Source organism: Camellia sinensis, chromosome 4 (assembly GCF_055761805.1).
Source record: "Camellia sinensis isolate YWXY chromosome 4, ASM5576180v1, whole genome shotgun sequence".
NCBI lineage: Eukaryota > Viridiplantae > Streptophyta > Magnoliopsida > Ericales > Theaceae > Camellia > Camellia sinensis.
Genome location: NC_138964.1, coordinates 174,580,554 through 174,600,431, shown reverse-complemented (window position 1 = coordinate 174,600,431; position 19,878 = coordinate 174,580,554). Strand labels below are relative to the sequence as shown.

General features: G+C 36.1%; 1 protein-coding gene and 1 long non-coding RNA gene across 6 annotated transcripts; both read right to left on the bottom strand.

Annotated features, from left to right (window-relative positions):
• Nucleotides 1-3,384: 3,384 nt before the first annotated feature.
• Nucleotides 3,385-18,568, bottom strand: ATSRL1 (PRP38 family protein). 5 transcript variants are annotated; one of them, XM_028231834.2, is made up of 6 exons: nt 18,309-18,549; nt 13,657-14,029; nt 8,343-8,423; nt 6,473-6,544; nt 6,311-6,361; nt 3,385-4,495 (listed from the first exon to the last, which is right to left on the bottom strand). In XM_028231834.2, exons 2-6 carry the CDS (start codon nt 13,942-13,944, stop codon nt 3,656-3,658), a joined length of 1,332 nt encoding a protein of 443 aa, XP_028087635.2. In that variant the 5' UTR covers nt 13,945-14,029; nt 18,309-18,549; the 3' UTR covers nt 3,385-3,655. The 5 variants fall into 5 exon arrangements, with proteins under 5 accessions (XP_028087635.2, XP_028087636.2, XP_082723094.1 ...); XM_028231835.2 differs by having other exon boundaries at nt 13,657-13,975; nt 18,309-18,482; XM_082866968.1 differs by lacking the exon at nt 6,311-6,361 and adding an exon at nt 14,405-14,522 and having other exon boundaries at nt 13,657-13,975; nt 18,309-18,441.
• On the bottom strand, nt 11,463-11,794 carry LOC145789697 (uncharacterized). Its single transcript, XR_014327926.1, has 2 exons — nt 11,678-11,794; nt 11,463-11,578 (listed from the first exon to the last, which is right to left on the bottom strand). It is a non-coding gene; the product is annotated as an uncharacterized LOC145789697 (long non-coding RNA).
• Nucleotides 18,569-19,878: the final 1,310 nt, after the last annotated feature.

The window sequence follows — 19,878 nt, the reverse complement described above, 5'->3', positions numbered from 1 at the left end:
CTCCACCGAGAATGGTGTTCTCGGCTTTTCAGGGGAAGTTATCTCGGCATCGGCATCGGCATTTTGCTGCTTCCTCTTGAGGTAGTCTCTCAAGTCTTCTTTGCTTCATCCAGGAGCTCGACTATCTCCTGACTTCAGTCCTTTCGGCATACTACTCTCAGCTTCATGGTGGGTCCTTTTCGATCTTTCTCCGTGAGTTGTGTCAAAGCAGAGTGCCTGCCCCTGAACATGCCGATGTTCTTTGGGGTCTGCCTCCTTCGCGCGATGCGTCCTTCGCGATTCTTTTCTCATTGACTCTCTTCGTCCGACCTCTTTTGAAGGCCGGTGAGAGTGTTTTTCACTCCTGGTATGCGGAGGGGTTATTGGGATTTGCTCCTGTCCTCCCTTTTGGGCATTGGCCGTTGGAATCGGCGTGCCCTACAGCGGGAACGGTGGTTGCATGACATTGTTTTGCATCATAAAATTGACGACCGATTGCAGGTTTGCCAATTTGTTTGCCATCTCATTTATCTCTTCATCTCTCCTCAGGCATCTATCATTCCATACCTGGAGGTCATCCTCATTGTAGTACCCACTTTGATTTGGCTTCTTTGGTACGTCGTCATCCTGGCCGACGTCTTTCTTGCTGTGATTCTGGTCACGAGTTTCTACGTTGCGGTTGTCTCATTCGATGTCAAGGTCGATAGGTCTGCCACTCCTAGCAGGAGTGTCGTCCCCAATCTTTTCCTTCTGTCCGTCACCGGCCATCTATTCTTCTTTCTTTTCCACAGATGGCGCCAAATTATGTGGGTGATTTTCTGATCACATTACCCAACTTAGTATTCAGCTGAAGAGCACTGGCAGAGTAGATGACACCTGACTGACCTGCAACAGAAAGAGAAGATTCCGGCGGTGGTTCGTCCACCCGGGGGTACTCTGACAATCAAGTCAGTATATCTCTCAAAGATAATCAATAGTGCTAAACTTACTGTTCAGAATATAAATTGCATACCTTAGACCCACGGGGGTGTCTCTCTTTTATAGTTCAACTCAATCCTTATCCCAACAGAAACCTAGCTTCAATGGACTCTTGTTCAGTGTTTATCCTAGACTTTTTAAGAGATAAAGATAAACTCCCTAAGAGTGTTATCCTTATCCATGCTATAGTCCATCCTCATTCTAGGACTCTTGTGCCTCATCCGCTTATCTCGAATTCCGATATCTTCGGAGATAACCTCGGCGCCATGTCTTGGACACGTGGCACCTTGGCTGATACGTCGGCATCACCTTGGCCATGTGTTGGGACTCAGAAAATATATCCCCACAGTATCATAAAGATTTTTTATCATTTAATTAATGTGTGATGTTTTATTATAGGTGTAATCTAAAAGTAAAAAATTTTTCATGATTATTTTCATGCTATTTTTTTCATGATTTCTAACATTAGTCATTTTTAAATACCACCACAAATAACCGTAATCTATACAAAATTTTTCTGCCTTTAGTTTGATTTTTTTATAGACTACTTTTAAATTAATTCTCATTTATTTTTATTGATTTTTTATTTTATATTTTAATAATTTTTTTGTACTTCTTAAATGCACTTAATCAAGATACATCTAACAAATAAAACAAATTTATTAAAAAGGGTAAATTACGTTTACCTCCCCTGAGGTTTCTGACAAATACAGGGACCTCCCCTGTAATTTGAATAATTACAGTAACCTCTCCTACTTTACTTGACAATGTCAAGATTCCCTCAAACTGTGACTGTTGTTAGAAGATCTAACAGAAAGTGCTAATGTCACTTATTATAAATTATAAAATGTCCAAAATACCCTCACTGCATTCTAATTCATCCAACTTCTACAGCCTCACTGCCTTCTAATTCACCTTCTACTCCTGTCATCGCCAAACACCAACCCATTCACCATTGTAGCACCTCCCACAAAATCAGAAATATACATAAAGGTATATATATGTAAGATATTTATGTATACATGTATATGTGTGTGTGTGTGTGTGTGTAATATATATATTGATTCAATTCTCTTTCTTTCTTTTATTTATTCAATCAAATATATATATATAAAGGTATATCTATGTAAGATATTTATGTATATATATGCATAGAGTTTGATTCAATTCTCTGTTTTATGTTTGATATATATATATATATATATAGATAGGGTTTGATCACGCCGCGTTGGAGGGAGGAGTTTGAGAAGTCACCGTCGTCGGCGGAAAGGAAGCGAAAATCGAGCGACGGAAACCAGAAAATTGACGCGTTTAAAGATTAAATATACGATTTTGAGGGAATGTTCAGAGGAGAAGGAGGAGAAACGGCCTAGCGCAGCGGCGTCGACTTCAATATTGGAGGAGGAGGCGGAGACGACACCCCAAGCTGAAGCGAGCTCGAGAGGAAAGGGAGATGCTGAGAGACCTTCGACAGGGTTGCGATCGTGTGTGAGGCAGAGACGAAGCAGCTGCCGTGGGCGTCCCAGTCGCAGTCGTTGCAGAGGAGGAGGTTGTCGGTGACTAACCATTTCTCTCTCTCTGAAAACCCTAACTGGTATGGGAGCTTCAAAACCCTAGAACTAGAATGGAAGAAATTGAAAGTACATACTAATTTTTGCACAAGCTATTGAGGAGAATAACCGCCAATGGGCTTTGGGATCGCCGGAGGCAGTTGTATTGGTCGGAGAGATTATAGGTAAGAGAGAGGAGATAAGATGAAAGAGAGATGGGGACAAAGCATGATGTTAGTGAGGTATGAATAAGAGATATAAGAATTAAAAGGTATTTTGGTCTTTTTGTGTTCAAATGAAAGGGTAATATGGTCATTTTGTATAATCAAGTAACGTGGTTTGTGCAAAATTAACGAATTGGGAGAATCTTGACATTGTCAGGTAAAGTAGGGGAGGTTACTGTAATTATTCAAACCATAGGAGAGGTCCCTGTATTTGTCAGAAACCTCAAGGGAGGTAAATGCAATTTACCCTATTAAAAATATTTAAAAAATCACTAATAACAAAAAAAACTTTTGAACAAAAAGTTACATCATTTTTGAACAAATAGATCAAACCATCTAGATCCCGATCTCTCTCTCTCTCTCTCTCTCTCTCTCTCTCTAATAATGAATGTAAAGGCTTCAAACCGTCCGTCTGTGATTGGTTTCTGCCAACCGATTGTATCCAACTTCAGTTCAAAACCCGTTTGGATTTGGTTGAAATAGTTACTTTTTGATTATTTTAACCAATTGTATCGAACTTCAGTTCAAACTCCGTCTTGATTATTTAATTTAATTAGTTCAAACCGATTGTATAACAGGTTCTACCAACTGATTAGCAGAACCTGTTATACAAAACTCTTCTGAAAAAATTAACCAAAAACATTCTGAAACAATTGATCAAAAACAATCCACTGAATTTAGGAGAAATACAAAATGTTAAACAGACAACAAATATACATAATACATGCAGCCCAACTGCAGACGCACTGTATGTGTTTGTATGAGTATATCATTCAATTCATTCATCAATAGAAGAAGATTATGGAAGGAAAGATTGCTCACAAGAAATTGCAACTGTTCAATCAAAATGAAGAAGTCGATCTTGCCTGAAAGACACATTAGATGGGCAGCCACTGCACATGATCGTGATGGCCTTTTCATGCACTACTTCCAAGTGGAACCTCCAAGCTTGATAACCTCTTCCGCACCACTATCCCTATTAGGCAGCCTATTTCTTCCAGCATCCTCTTTCTGACTGCTCAAGTCGCCGTACAAGTCTCTAAGCTTGGCCAGATTGCTAGATGCAGAAGTCTTTTCCTTGTTGCCATCTCTATGTGGGCTGGAATGATGATCAGGATGTGCACTATGAGTTTGGTTGCTTTGACTTCTGCTCCTGCTCCTGCTCCTGCTCCTGCTTCTACGATCATGGCTGCTTTTATCATAATCCCTTCTGCTGCTTTCTCCGGACCTTCTTTCATAATCATACCGCCTATCTCTGTCCCTTTCTCGCGCCCTGTCCCTGCCCCTGTCCCTGTCCCTGTCCCTGTCCCTGTCTCGCTCCCTAACTCTATCTCCGCTTCTGTCTCTGTCTCTCCCTCTATCCCTATCCCTGTCTTTTTCTCTATCCCTGTTCCTGTCCCGTTCCCGGACTCGGTCACGGTCTGGATAATCTCGATCAGACAAATCACGACTCTGGCTGCGACGGTTGCTGGGAGATCTTCGTGAATAATCATCTTCACCATTTCTATCACTAGAAGGTGGTCGCATTGTACGGCGAACAGGGGATGAATCCCTAGTTGATGCACGATGAGGAGCACGTTGACCAAAAGAGACTGAAAGGGCAGCTTTTACAGATGGTGGCCGACGGGCAGTGTCATCAGATCCACGGGTGGATTCTCCAGTCACTCCACAATGTTTAGTAGGGAGATTCATCTTTTCAAGGTTGGATACAATCTGCCGCATTACAGGAACAGGGATGCGGGGAAAGAGAGTATCAAAATAGTACTGCAAGAGAAGGCCACATTGTAAGAGCCCCCCTTTAGCTCCAAAACACAATAATAAAGGCATCAAATCGTGGGAATTTCATATCAAAATGAATGAATGACAAATAAAGACATCAATCATATTATTTATACAGTAATGAAACCTACGAAGCATGTCGGTACTTATTAAATCTGACCACTAAATAGAAGCAACAGAAGTTCTGAAAACAAAAATAGTATGATTGGAAGATTGTAAATAAAAACCAGGCAGGGACACCTAAATGATGTTCAACCAATTAATCAATGGTGCACAAGTAGAAATCATTTCACATATATTGGCTAAAAACCTCCAATCGTGGCTCATAAACGTCAAAAGTAGGTTTTCAGATATGAACGGTGGAGCCAAATCAGAAATTACACCTATTTAGAGCATCCACTGAATGGGACTTGTAACTTGTAAGCTTACTAGATTTCAGTAACTTGTAAGCTTACTAGATTTCAGTAAAGAACAGAGGTTTCCCACTCCACTAAAGAGAATGTGTTAAAACAATTCAAAGCAACAGGCAAAAGAGGCACACTTGATCGCATCACAAGTTTCTGAATAGTGACTGACTTATTCTCTCTGGGAAGAAAGAAAAAAGCAATAAATTATTCCGGCAGTTTGAACTGGAGAATTTTTTTTTAGAAAGTTTGATATCCAAAGGGCAGGTTTTTTGCTGACATAATTATACGAGAAAAAAAGTGCACCCTTTTAATTTGGATGCAAAAGGACCAAAGGATTGACCTAATGGTTGAGATAACTCTTATTAGCGTGATTGAGATTACTCTTACTACTGTGAGATTTGGGTCCAAGTCTTACTGCTGCAAGATGCAGCATACCCTTCCCTTATTACCCGCCTATTGATTGTTATAAAAAATTTGGTCTGAGATGTCATTTACACAGGTACACATCATAATGCATTGACAAAGGTGCAACATGTGACTATTTCTTATGATCAATGACACAATTCTTCGCAAATACTGACATCCAAGCCATTTGTCACATGAAATCTAAGTCCACCAAGTCCACTAACAAAAATTATCATCTAAATAAACTAATGAAAAGAATATGGTGTTTACCAAAAATCAATAAACAAATTAGGCAAAACTATGATGTTGCAATTACAAATCGATCATTTTCAGCATCATTCTTACGAAAAGTTATCCTTCCTCTCTCTCTAGCCAGGTTATTCTGAGAAGGATGTATACTTCAAGGTTTAGATATTGACTTGACACAAGATTCCAAAAATGCACAACTGAATATGGTAAAAACTTGGATAGCTGTTACCACGTGCCTCATGCACAAATGTTGGCAGTCCCATTTTTTTCCTCACCAGCTCAATCTGGCGAGAAATTTACTCAAATTTAGGAACATTTTATACTCCAAAAACTTGAAGACCCTTAAAGAATTGGTATGCCAAGAGGACAGACATACAAGATAAGGAGAAAACAGGATAACCTGAGGGTGTGGAACCCTTGACTGATTTCACTGGTGACTGCCTGTAGACATTATGGTATCCTTTTGTTGTCCCCGCCAAGTCAGTTCCTGAAATGAAACTCAAGACTTTGATGGAGCTTGGGTTTCTAAGGGGCTTATTTGATGTTGTAAACAGAACCGTCAGTGAAATGACGCAGGGGATGCATTTAACACTGTATTTTCAAAGACTTTCTTTAAAATGTTTCAAGCATCATCCTCAAAAAATTTCACTTATCAAAACAAAAAATCAAGTATCAATTTGTAGAAAATATTAAGCCATAAATGTTTCTATATCCAGTATTTGTTTAAGAAAAGCATTACCCAAACAAATTCAACAGAGGAGAATAACGCAGTTATGCTGAAGTATGCTTCCTGTACCAAACTGTCACAATGACTGACTGAGGTGTAATAGAAAAGCATTTGAATAGGCAAAACATCATAACTGAGTGAGCATTGTGCAATTCATATATTATGGCGACTGACCTGTCCAAGAAGTAAATCACGCACATACACGCCCATAGTGGTCATTTGGCCATTAGATCCAGGAGAGAATTCCTGAAACAGCAAATCATGATTGTTAAACAAATAAAAAGTGCATACCACTAAATACAACTATATTTACACATTTAAAAACTAAATGATGCAACTGTCGAGAAATGGTTTGGAATTATATGAGCAGTCTTGGTTGAACTCGAACTGCCTAATCCAGAAGATGATGCATCTTTAAAATTTTTAACCTTGAAGTTAAACCTAAAACTAGACAGGCAAACCATCTGGATCAAGATCGTCATGCAATAGCAGAGTAACAGGTAAGTCAAGTCTATATGATCCCCAAAAAAAAAAACAAAAAAAGGAATTCAAGGCTACACGTTCCAGGGTTTAATGTTGTTCAATATGTCTTAGTCATTCTCACCAATCCGAAGACCAGTAAAATAAAAATGACATCAATAGGGGCCCTCTTTACAAATGCTAAAAGATACATCCGCTAACCTTTAAGGCACAACTCAAATATAGAATACCATGGGTTAAAAGGGACTAACAATGGCTCAACTAAACGTTGAAAAAAGGACAGTCCCTCCTCCAGAGGGAAAAAAGAAGAAAGGTCTTGCAAATATAGACTGAGAGGACAATGACAACAAGTTAACCATTTTATCAGTTATCAAATTGTACACCTTAGACTAGGCCAAATAACCAAGGCAGGCCTGCACAAGGCACGCAAGATAGGTTTTTGGTCTCCATGATTTGTGAGAAACTCTTGTCCAAAACAATGTTTTCAACATGTCTGAGACTTGCATCTTACCATATGTCTCTTGTTATAGATATCGCTAAATTTTTTTGGGATATTTATTTGTTTGCAAGCTTTTGCAATGGATCTCAAGTAAAGGTAGTTGAAAGTCTTGTCCTTTTTAAAACATTTTATACTATCTCAAGGGCCCACTGGCACTTAACCTCAAAATATGAATACATGTGTATTTATACTAAGCACAATTAATAACCAACCTCTACTTCCACAACCATGATACATTAAACCACTTAAATTTAAGCAATTTCATATTTCATCTCTCCACTCTTCATCTCTCTTGGGTTTTCTCCATTGAATTCCCCACCCTACCCTTTCTCTCCCCATTTTCCTCACTCCCTACTCCTCATTTCCAAACCTTCTACCTCCTCTTTCTCTTTTTCTTGGATATTACATTGAATTCCTCATGACAAGAGTCAAGATGTCATAAGTTTATAAGAAACATAGGTTGATTAGATGGTTGTTTCCTTCTTGATAAATAAGTACGTTACTGAAAGTTCAATTTGACTCCAAGACAAGTTGTGAAAAAGATTCATGCAGCTTAAAAAAAGGGATCTGGATATCTAGTTGGGCTAGGTTGATCTTAAGTTTACAGCACCTTCTCCAATTCTACCAACTTGTATTATGTGTGATTCTCGCACCTCAAAATTTGATGGCTTTCTAGTTGTTGACGAGTCGTTTTAAGGTTCATCAGCCCAAGTAATTTAGGGTATAGATTTATTAGAAAGCTTGGTGAAGTAGCCTTAATGAGATGATATGACATGCAAGTTCACAAACACAACATTTGGGGGGGGGGGGGGGGGAGATGGTATTCTAGATGAGGAGGTGGAGAATTATTGTTCACTACTTAGGGCAGATTTTCTTAGACACATATTTGGGACAGGATCTTAACAATCCATTATTTTCCATTATTTGATTAACAAGGGATAGATGCTTTTCTTCATATCCATTCCAAATGGCCACGATGAGCAAGTGAAGCTTTCTAAGAATACAAATACTAACATACAAAAACAGGTTTCAGTAAGAAAAGATAGCCAAAATATCTAGATATACCTCTTCATCTTTGACATATGGTTCAAACCAATTCCACAATGTTTTTGGATCTGCAGCATATCTCAAATAGAGGAATCCAACCTGCAAAATAAATTTTGAGTTGTCAATATCTGCAGATAAGTGTAAGACTCTGGTCAAACGGATATGTGTTTTTATATTTTTATTTGTGGATAAGTAAACAGATAGATGTTAATCCAGATTCCATGCCAGATTTGCATTTGTTTACAAGTACCAGATTTGCAAACATTCTTTTCAAATTTTCACTAAAGAATAAAATAGAGCTTCCAAAAGGGAAAAGGAAATGGAAATAAAATGGGGTTATAGCTTTCCAAGCATCTTGAATGTCATGACACTAGTGGCAAAAGCAGAGTTATTAAAGTTTGAAGCAACATGAGGATATGATCAAGATGCCATCTGGAGCAGAACAATAGTATTTTAGTGTTTGTTTATCCTTAATATTACTGAGCAAAGCAAGGCACATTGCACACGCAGGTTAGATCTTTCTTTACCATAATAAATTCAAGTTTAAATCTGTTAAAATTCACCTACTCTCCACCTACTCTCCACCTACTTCACCCACTTAAACCTACTCCACTAAACCTAACCCACTACACCACTACCACCTCACCTACTCCACTAAACCTAACCCACTACACCACTACCACCTCCACTTCACCTACTCCTTACCTACTACACACTCACCCTCTTCTATATATAGGAATCATGAATCATTGTAATTAATATCAACATAATATCAATCAATAATACATCAATTTTAACATGGTATCAGAGCAAGATTAAGAATCTAGTATTTTTCGCTTCACCGGCGGGCGGCAACCTCGCCTTGGCCGCCCGCCGGACCTCAACCTCGTCCGCTAGAATTTTCTACACGTACCTTCACTCTCCTGAAACCACCGCTGTCTGCAGCAGCGAAGCTCTCAACAATGGCTGCTCCGAGAGTCTCGATCGTCTTCGCAGCTCTAATCCTCTCGTTGCTGATGTATTTGGCCGAGTCAAGAAGCGACTCAAACCCGGTGTACATGCCGTGCGCGGACACCACGATCCAGAAGTCCGACGGGTTCAGCTTCGGGATCGCGTTCCCGGCTAGGGGTAACTTCTTCGTCAACACATCGGTCTGCTTCGCTGCAGTGGGCTGCTCGCCGGAGTTGTTGAACGTTGTCCATGGTGGTTACGAGCATTATGTGGTGGTTCTGTAACATTTGAGTTTTGGATGGTTATGGAAGATGTTATCTGCGGTGGGCTTTGTTTCATGGGTGGTTGTGCAATACCGTGTAGGTATGTGTACAACTGGTTTTGTTGTATGGTATTGAACTTTCCAGCCGAAAGTTGTTCAAAAGATTGTTTTGTGTCTTCTGCAAAGATGTCTAGTCCGTGGGAATTTGTTCTCAACGTGGGGCCCTCCATTCTTTTTCCAGTGGGTGAGGTTCAAACAATTCGTTAGTTATATATATATATATTTTATTAAAAAAAAAAAAAAAAAAAACAATCCACCGCCCAAATTTTATTTTTTTATTATAAAGTTCTCGACATGCATTTCTTCTCTCCCTCTCGGGTAGACTTATGTACATGGGCTCTTTCTTTCTCCACTTTATCACATGGATTGTCCCCTCTCTCTCTCTCATTTGATTTCAAACTTTATTATTTTTATTTCTTTTCTTCAATTCATTTTTAATTTTTTTATTATTATTATTATTATTATTATTTTTTATTTATATAAAAAAAAAAAAAAAAAAACAACAACAACAACAAAGGAAGAAGCTGAACTGCACACCAAACTCATTTTATTTATGTCGGGGCTCACCCCGATCACCATTTTCCACCAAAAAAAAAAAAAAAAAAAAAAAAAAACAAAACCAACACAAATCGGAACAGTGGGATTTTTCTTCTCTACTCTGCCGCCGGTCTTTTCTTCTTGCCTCCGTCCTGGGCGGCCCTTGCTGGTGTTGCCTCCGTGTTTCCCACTCCACTGGGCATGATCACTACTCCCTGCTCCTCCACTGCAGCATATGGCGGACCTCCAAAACGGAACATCACGGTAGCCTTCCGCTTCAGCTCCTTGTTTTCTGTCTTTAGCACACTTATCTCTGCTCGCGCATCCTTATACATGCGTTGGAGCAGAGCCAGCTGGGAGTTTAACTGTTGCACCTCATTTGTCCTGCTCTGCAGCCGGTGCGAGAGGTTTGTGACCGCAGTCATGGTTTCCACACATGACTTCAGCGTATACTGATTGGCCTCAATATCAGTTTGTACCGCCATTTTTTGCTCCACCGACCGCATCGGAAAGTTCAACGGAGCAAAACCAGAGGTGTTTGGTTGAGGTTTACTGGCCACCGCACCAGTTATTTCTCTTGTGGACTCGTTCAGTTCTGGAAAGAGCGTAAGCAGACCACGGGAAGAGGAGGCCATGTTCTGGGTAGCTGGACGGGAAGAAGAGGCCATGTTATGGTTGCTGAGTGTTTCAGAGATGGGTTGGTTACAGAGTGTTACCAGTGTATCTCTCTCAGCCCACGAAGAGTTTTTCAGAGGTTTCAGACTGGTTTGATTTCCACATGTTCTCTCAGCCTCCGCCTTCATTTATATAGCACATGACGAAGAGGCCGACACGCGCACTGTCGATCACGTGCATCGCCGCGTGTCTGGCGCGCCTTTTGATGGCACGTCTTTTTATGGATTGGGCACGCCTTTTGATGGCACGCCTTTTGACAGATTGGGCACACCTTTCGAGGGCGCGACTTTTGAGGGCTCGATATATATATATTTGGGACTTTTGAGGGCTCGATATATATATATTTGGGCAGCCTATATACACCATCATACAGTGTATTTTTTAAGGGTCCGACAAGACTCTATAAACTGTCCCGACATAGATTCCGGTTAGTTTCTACAAGGGTCCGACAAGACTCTATAAACTGTCCCGACATTGATTCCGGTTAGCTCCTTCAAGGGTCCGACAAGACTCTGTAAACTGTCCCGACATTGATTCCGGTTAGCTCCTTCATGGGTCCGACAAGACTTTGTAAACTGTCCCGACATTGATTCCGGTTAGTTTCTACAAGGGTCCAGCAAGACTCCGTAAACTGTCACAACATTGTCTACTACAACGGTCCGACATGACCCCATAAACTGTCTTCTACAACGGTCCGACATGACCCCATAAACTGTCTTCTACATCGGTCTGACACCGCCATCCAGTGTCCTCTACACCGTTATGACACCTCCATACAGTGTCCTCTACAACGTTATGACACCACCATCCAGTGTCCTCTACACCGTTATGACACCACCATACAGTGTCCTCTACATGGTTATGACACCCCCATACAGTGTCCTCTACAACGTTATGACACCACCATCCAGTGTCTTCACCAATGGTCTGACACGACCATACAGTGTCTCTTATCCTCTTTTATTTTTATGTATTTTCTTGTTTTGTTACTCTCTCCAAACTCAAGTTGGTTAGTTCCTATCCCCCTTGAGTTTGCGGGGGGCTGTTAAAATTCACCTACTCTCCACCTACTTCACCCACTTAAACCTACTCCACTAAACCTAACCCACTACACCACTACCACCTCACCTACTCCACTAAACCTAACCCACTACACCACTACCACCTCCACTTCACCTACTCCTTACCTACTACACACTCACCCTCTTCTATATATAGGAATCATGAATCATTGTAATTAATATCAACATAATATCAATCAATAATACATCAATTTTAACAAAATCACATACTCCAAACTTCTTAATTTGTGGACAATCAACAAACCAGTGTGAACACTCCTGAAGAATATGAAATCTCATAACTCAATAACCAACATACAGATAAAATAAATGCCACCCAAAGCTTTACTAGTTGCTTTCGATGTGTTTCCATTATCAAAATTTGGTGAACCAAAATTAAAATGTCTCCATCTAAAATTCCACATCTAAATTTTAGCAAAGTTTGGGCAGTTGTATTAACCTCATGCTCTTATGGTCTCTTGATGGTTTCTCATTTACTTAAAACTAAAAACAATGTGATGATGGTTGTCTTTGCAAAGAAAACAAAAGTAAAGACCTCATAAATATCAAGCTTCCAACCAAATAAGCTTGAGCACAACGCATTAGCCCTGCCAGCTCTCCTGCCTCTATTGCCAAGAATTCAAATGATGATTTTGAGAAGTCTTAAAAGTAAAGGAATATATTCATAGAAGTATAAGGATAGCATGTTGGTGGGCCAGACATTCTCCTTAAATATAAGATAATCCATCGTGCTAGTATCCAATATAAACAGAAAACCTTATTCTGAAAAGCACCCAAACCTTATACTCATTCTTCTTATTGTTCTTCCAAAATTTTACAGTACTTTATTTTATGTAACTTTTAAATTCTAGAGTAATTAAAGTTTGAAGGAAATTATTGTATCTCTTATCAAAGTGTATTTTCACGTTTATGAATTTATATGATGGTGGCTTTTGTTTCCCTTTCAATTAGATTTATATTATAATAAAGTGGATTTATATTATAATGTGAACTAAGCAGGGCTAGCCACCTCACTAGGAGTTCAAGGGTTCAAGTCTTGTCAGAGACAAGACTCATCCCTCCCCACGCAAAACTACAATATACCCAAAAAAAAAAATACTATAATGCAATAATTTTTTATTTCCCATTCAAAAAAATAATTATTTATTTATTATTATTATTTTTTTATCAATGTGAAAAAGGAACTTAAGTATTTTTTATTTTTTTTTTGTCCGTGTCTTTCTCAATGTTGGAAATTTATTGGCCGATTTAATTATTTTTTGGTTATTATGCATATAGACGTGGATCTTTTGGTACAACTACCGTACAATAACTTCACTAAAAATGGAATAATTAGTACTTTGTTGTTAGTTTTTGAAAGCATATGGTTTGTCCCTCCCAATAATGATTCATGGGTCTGCTCAGTTAGCAACAAATTTAAATTGCCTCTTCTAACCCATCCCAAGAAAAGCAGAAGTAAGGTTTCAAGTCTTCCATGCTATAAGCAGCAAAATTTCATCATACCTATAGGGCAATTTTTGCTCATTTGAGCATATATACCATGTTGACTGGATCCCAATAAATCCAGACGTCGATAGAACAAGGTCAACAATTATGAGTTAACCACAATGGCATTACTTCAAGCAAGAAAATATTTGAGGTCACATCTCCATGTAAATATCAATGGCTTCCCAAACATTATTAATCCATGCACAGAAGCAAGTTACCAACGGGAAATGTAATAAGCATCAAAAGCATCATACAATCTAAAGGAGGAACTACTCACACATCTTATGTAAGGAGAATCTTGATGCTTTAACAGGCCATGCATTTGTTTGACAGTGAGCTTCATAGTGAAAAACTTGTACAAAAGACAAAATGAAGTTGAAGGACCTCGACAGTTCCCAGTCATCCATGGCTCCACGTGATCAACTTGATTGTAAATCTCGTCTATAACTTCATGGTAAGTTTTCAATCTATAAAGCTCTTTGAAGTAATCAGAAGAGAGAATGTTCATACAAAGAACCTTCTCCAACAGCTGATCAATTGGTTTCCCCGAAGTTTGTACCTCCATAATTTGTCGTAAAATGCAAATGCCTTGCACTCTGTATTTAAAATTGGTGAAGAACAAAAAATTTATAAAGAGTCAGAGCCTATTCCTGCAGCAACAGCAATGAACCCGTCAGAGAAATCCAACCATATTCACCTTCCATTAAAAAAAAATCCATATTTCATCTGCTAATATATTAAGAATACACAATAAGTGAACAGTGAATGCAAGGATACCAAACCCAAATAAAAACTTTCAAAAACACTTAGGCTCTGTTTGTTTTGACGTAAAATATTTTATACCAGAAAATAATTTTCATCTAAACTAATTTTGCACAAACAACAAAAAAAATTTTTGTTGCTCTACATTTAGTTGATACTTGAAACAAAAATTTCTATCATCAATTATGGAATCGGAATTCTAGTTCAATAAAGTTTCCATTATGCCCTTTTATCAAACAGTTAGTGAGCTAGAGGATACCTACTAGTAAAAGTGAAATGTGCCAAAAGGGTCAAAGCATGCAGGGAGTGAACTTCATGAAAATTGACTTACGCCATTTTCAATGGTAAGTCATTTTCCAGACTCCAATGAAACATACTTTCCTGAAAATGTTTCACTTGCTTTTAGTTCAACTGAAATGGAAATTGTGTAAAATACTTTTAGGAAAACATTTTACTTTGAACCAAACTAGCCTTAGTCAAGACAAACCGGTAATTCAAAAATGAAGAAAGGCAATGTTAGAAGCACAATTGAAAGCAAATTCACATTTGGTGTGAAATACACAGAAGAGATTTAGCAGTTGCAAAACCAATAAAGCCAAAATTAAAAATTTAAAAAAAAAGGCGTGCACACAAACAACAAATTCAATCGTAAATCTATTCTATTATTAAAAGGGAACAACAACTTTGGAGTATTGAAGCGATTGCCTTAGAAAATTTTTCCAATTTTTCCTAAAATGACCTTAACTTCTTACACTTATATCAATTTTTAATTAAGAGTAAACTAATAAATTAAAACAATCAATTCCACTTTCCCACGTCTCCTTATTACTACACAGTTCTAAAGCTATGTCACCAGAAAACACTAATACCCTAACGAATTATGTATTGGTATGCACGTTTCAAAATATGGTACACTTACGTTCCAAAATGATAAATTTCAAGATTGAAAACAATCCCAAAAGTTTTTTCCAATAAATTTCCTTAAATGTTTCCTTAGGAGGAAAAAATCAAATATAATGAATTAAAATATAAGGTAAGTTAATTTTTGTTAAGACAAAACATAAAAAATGAGTCATAATACTCATAGAAAAGTTTTGCTATATGAAGAAAAAAAACTAAACTTTATTATATGCCTAATAGTTAAAAGAAAATTACTCTAAAATTACCTTAAATTCGTAAATATAATATATACAAGTCCACCCCTATCGTACCACATTTTAGAGCATGTGGCGTACCTCGTTCCCATTTCTATTCCCCCTACCGGAACGATCCATGTTCCAGGTAACATAGTTCTAAAGCAGTTAGAACATCTTCACTGAAAAGTTCTGAAGCATGCTTTTCGTGGACTGCATTTTGCATTTGTTTTGATGAAATGATGAAAAGTTCATTGAAAAGTTCTTTTCTGAAAGCATCCTACGGATATATGATTGGTTGTATATTTCTATTTCATAAGTTTTCTTTTGTATGTTTCTATTTGGTATGTTTTTCACTTTTTGTTTTGGTTTCTCCTATTAGAAGATATTTTAATTTTATAAAGCAACATCCTTGCCCATGCTTCGGAAATTATGATTGTTACATGAGAGATGGTGGCTATGCTTTCTGATCTCACTCATCGCATTTGAAGAAGTGTTCCTACAAACTTCAAGTTGTCAATTTTTTCTATTCACTTGTTTTTGTTTCTCCTATTCTATTGGGTATGTTTTGTATATAAGTGCATTTAATTGTTGCGATTTTATTTTTAAATTGTTAGTTTTCTTTACATATATCAAATATGTTTCAATGTTACTATTTATTTTTCTTTATGAGTGTTCTAAGAGTCTTGGGTTTATATTTTTCTATTTTGTGTGCGTTATTGTGCAGTTTTAATTAATTCACTTTCACCATCTTCACTTCTCTCCATTCACAATAAAATATCACTTTTCTACTCAAGAATATTGCAATCTTCACCATCTTCACTTCTCTCTATTCACAATAAAATATCACTTTTCTATTTAAGAATATTGCAATCTTATCCTATACTGTAAGTGTAGTACCTAAGAATTGTCCTTATATTTTTTATTTCTTCATTGAAAAGTTCCATTATGTTATCAAGTTCTTTGGAAAGAAAGAAAGAAAGAAAGAAAGAAAGAAAGAAAAAAAAGAAAGAAGGAAGAATATAAGAAATAATTATGTATTTCTTAAAATAAATTTATTTGTTTAAAATTAGTTTTTTTGGGTTTTTTTATATTAAAATCTCTTTGATAGTATATGAGTCTTAGGTTTGTAATTTGTTAAAAAGTTGTTTGTTTGTTTTCTTTTGTGTATATTAAATCTCTTTGAAAATAAGTGTTCTAAGAATTTTGAATTTGTAATTTTTTAAAAATTTGTTTGTTTGTTTGTTTGGTTTTTTTTTTTTTTTGGCTGTGTGTTTTTTTAAAGAAAGAATTTTTCTTTAAAAAAATAGTTTTTTCTTTTGGTTTTATTTTTTTTTTAATGTTAATAGATTTCACTATTATTATTATTTTTTTGCGTATATCATGTCTCTTTGATTATAATATTTTAAGAGTCCTGGGTTTGTATTTTTCTATTGTGTACTTTTGTATTTTTATATTCATTTTTTTGGTTATTCACTTTTTGAGCTTTTGTTTGTTTTTTGTGTATAAATATTTTTTTTAATAAAATTTGTTTGTTTATTTTCTTTATTTTTTTGGTGTGTGTGTGTGTGTTTTTTTTTTTAAAAAAAAAATTCAATGTTCTTAAAAAGAAATTTCATCTTTTTTTTGTTTGTTTTTCTTCTTTTTTTAAATTTGTTTGTTTATTTTCTTAATTTTTTTTGTGTGTGTTTTTTCAAGAAAAAATTTAGTGTTCTTCAAATTTGTTTTGATTGTAAGTGATTAAGAGACTGGGATTAGTGTTTTTATGCTTAACCACATTTTACACACAAAAAATAAAAATACTCCAATTATTATAGGATTACACCAATGATCAACCTTAAATTCTTATCTTTTTGCTGTAATTATGAATGAGTTGACACGCAATATTCAAGATGATGTACCATGGTGTATACTTTTTGCAGATGATATCGTGTTAATGGATGAGAGTAGAGAATGAATTAACACTAAATTGGAGATTTAAAGAAAAACACTTGAATCTAAAGGACTTAGGATAAGCAAAACAAAGATAGAGTATATGGAGTGTAATTTTAATAACAATCACAATGGAAGTAGAGATGAAGTGAAAATTGAGAACCAAGAACTACTTAAAAGTGAACATTTTTGTTATTTAAGATCGATTATCTCAACGACTGGGGAGATTGGAGCGGATGTAGTCCACAGAATTAAGGCGGGATGGGTTAAGTGGATGAGTATTATGCGATAAACGAGTACCCATTAGACTACAAAGGAAGTTCTATAGAACGGTTATTAGACCAACGATGTTGTATGGGACGGAAGGTTAGGCAACTAAGAAACAACAAGTAAATAAGATGAATGTTACTAAGATGAAGATGCTATGGTAAATGTGTGACAAGACTAAAAAAGACAGAGTTAAGAATGAATATATTTGAGAATGATAAGAGTAGTATCGATAGAAAATAAATTGAAGAATAATAGATTGAGATGGTTTGGTCATATACAAAGGAGACCTACAGAGCCGCAGTAATATAGAGATGTGATGCAGTGACGGTAGATAAAGTGTTACATAGACCTAGATTGACGTAGACTAGTATAGTAAATAGAGATATACATCTCCTTAATTTAACTAACAAAATGGCTTTGCATAGAGTCAAGTAGCGAAGAATGATTCATGCACCCAATCCCATTTAATGGGAGTTAAGGCTTGGTTTGCTTTGGTTTAGGTTACTTTACGATTTTTGCTTTTCAGAATAAATAATTTCTGGTGCTTTTCTATTAGAGAAAAATATGAATTTCATATCATAATTTCAAACGACAGTGCCCGGCCGCTAGTACAAATATATATATATATATATACATATATACACGTATATATGTATCCAATCAGCCAATTATTGAAGTAGAACAACAATGGAACTTTAAAAAAAAATCTTTTGCTTGTACATTCATAACCCTATCACCATTAAAGCAGTGAGCTCTCGATTGGGACACAAATGGCGGTCAAAGCCGTGAAAATCAATCAAACAGTGGAATATACAAAATTAGGAACTCTTACCTTGTTGAATTGTTAATCAATGCCTCAGAGAGAGAGAGAGAGAAAGAGAAGCAGCAACGAAGCTCGAAGCTGGCTTCGAATTTTGACGAGAGAGAAAGAGTGGATGTATAAACCCTAGAATAGAACGCTTTTCGGCCTGTGATTTTATTAAATTGCGATTTTAAAGCTTACCACAGAACAGAACCTAGTGGGCTGTTATTGTAAAGGCCTACCACAGGCCTGTTTTTGTTGACTCCATGTTAAACTATGACACAAATTATAAAATTTTCGATAAATTTCACTCGGTCTCGTCATTTTTTTATTTTGACTTTTAAAATGTATTTATTTATTTTTATTTTTTTTATCTTTCATAATTTAAATTTTTTTAAATTTATTTCTAAAATTAAATTTTGATAAAAATTAAACATCTATATCTATGAAAATTAAAAATTAAAATATATTTATTTATTTATTTAATTTTTCTCTGTTGAATAACTTATACGAATTCATTATAATTGAATGAATCGAAATTACAACATATGTCTATATGTATAGGCCAATTAATTTTCTACTCCACATAAAGTCCAGTTACAAATAGGATTTTTTTTACCCATGGTAGTACTATTATTATATCTTGACAATCTATCGTATAGAATTTGATTGTCACTTTTTCAAATTAGATACATATAATTTATAAAGCATCTCCAATACTTTGTTAAATTTGAGTAGAAATTTAATGAAAAGTTTAATCTGATATGATGCACTCTAATGATTTTATCAAATTTGGACAGTCGTCCAATTTAGAGTAAATTTCATTAAATTCATCTCAAAATCGATTGTCCGGTAGGACGTTAGGGCTGATATCCGGCCTAACTGTCACCTACAAATTTGATGAAATGATAAAACTTTCTTAATTTGATGAAAAAAGTAACTCTCCCTTTATTTGATTTGATGAAAACGTTATAACTCACTTTTTAAGATTTTTTTCATTAAATTTAAATTTGATGATAAATTTAAATAAATGTTGGAGATGGCTAAGTAAGTCAAAAATGTAATTGACTGAAATCTATTATCCAACATAATGGAGAAAGGTGTGACTATAGCGATCAAATACATATTTTTATTATTTAATAGTTGAAGAGTGATTTCTAATATTTTGCACCATCCTGTAAAAGAGAACTAAAAGAATTGCATAAATAAATTTATGCATTAAAATTTGGGAGCCTTATTTATAAGTCATTTTTCAGATACTTATGGTAGGTTAAATCTTGTGTAATTTCTTATAGAGTCTCAAGTCCTATTTAGATAGGAATGTGTTCCACAAGATCCTACATAAACGTAACGTGACGTGACACTTACATAAACGTAACGTAACGTGACACCTACATAAACGTAACGTAATATGTCACGTTACGTTTCGCAAACTTAATGAGTTTTTATTTTTTTAAATTGAATGTGAAAATGTTACTGATTTATGTTGGTGTCACGTTACATTTCATCTAAATATGATCTATGCATAGGAAATTGAATGTTGCCATAGATCATAGGTGTCATGTTATGTTTATGTAGGTGTCACGTTACGTTACGTTTA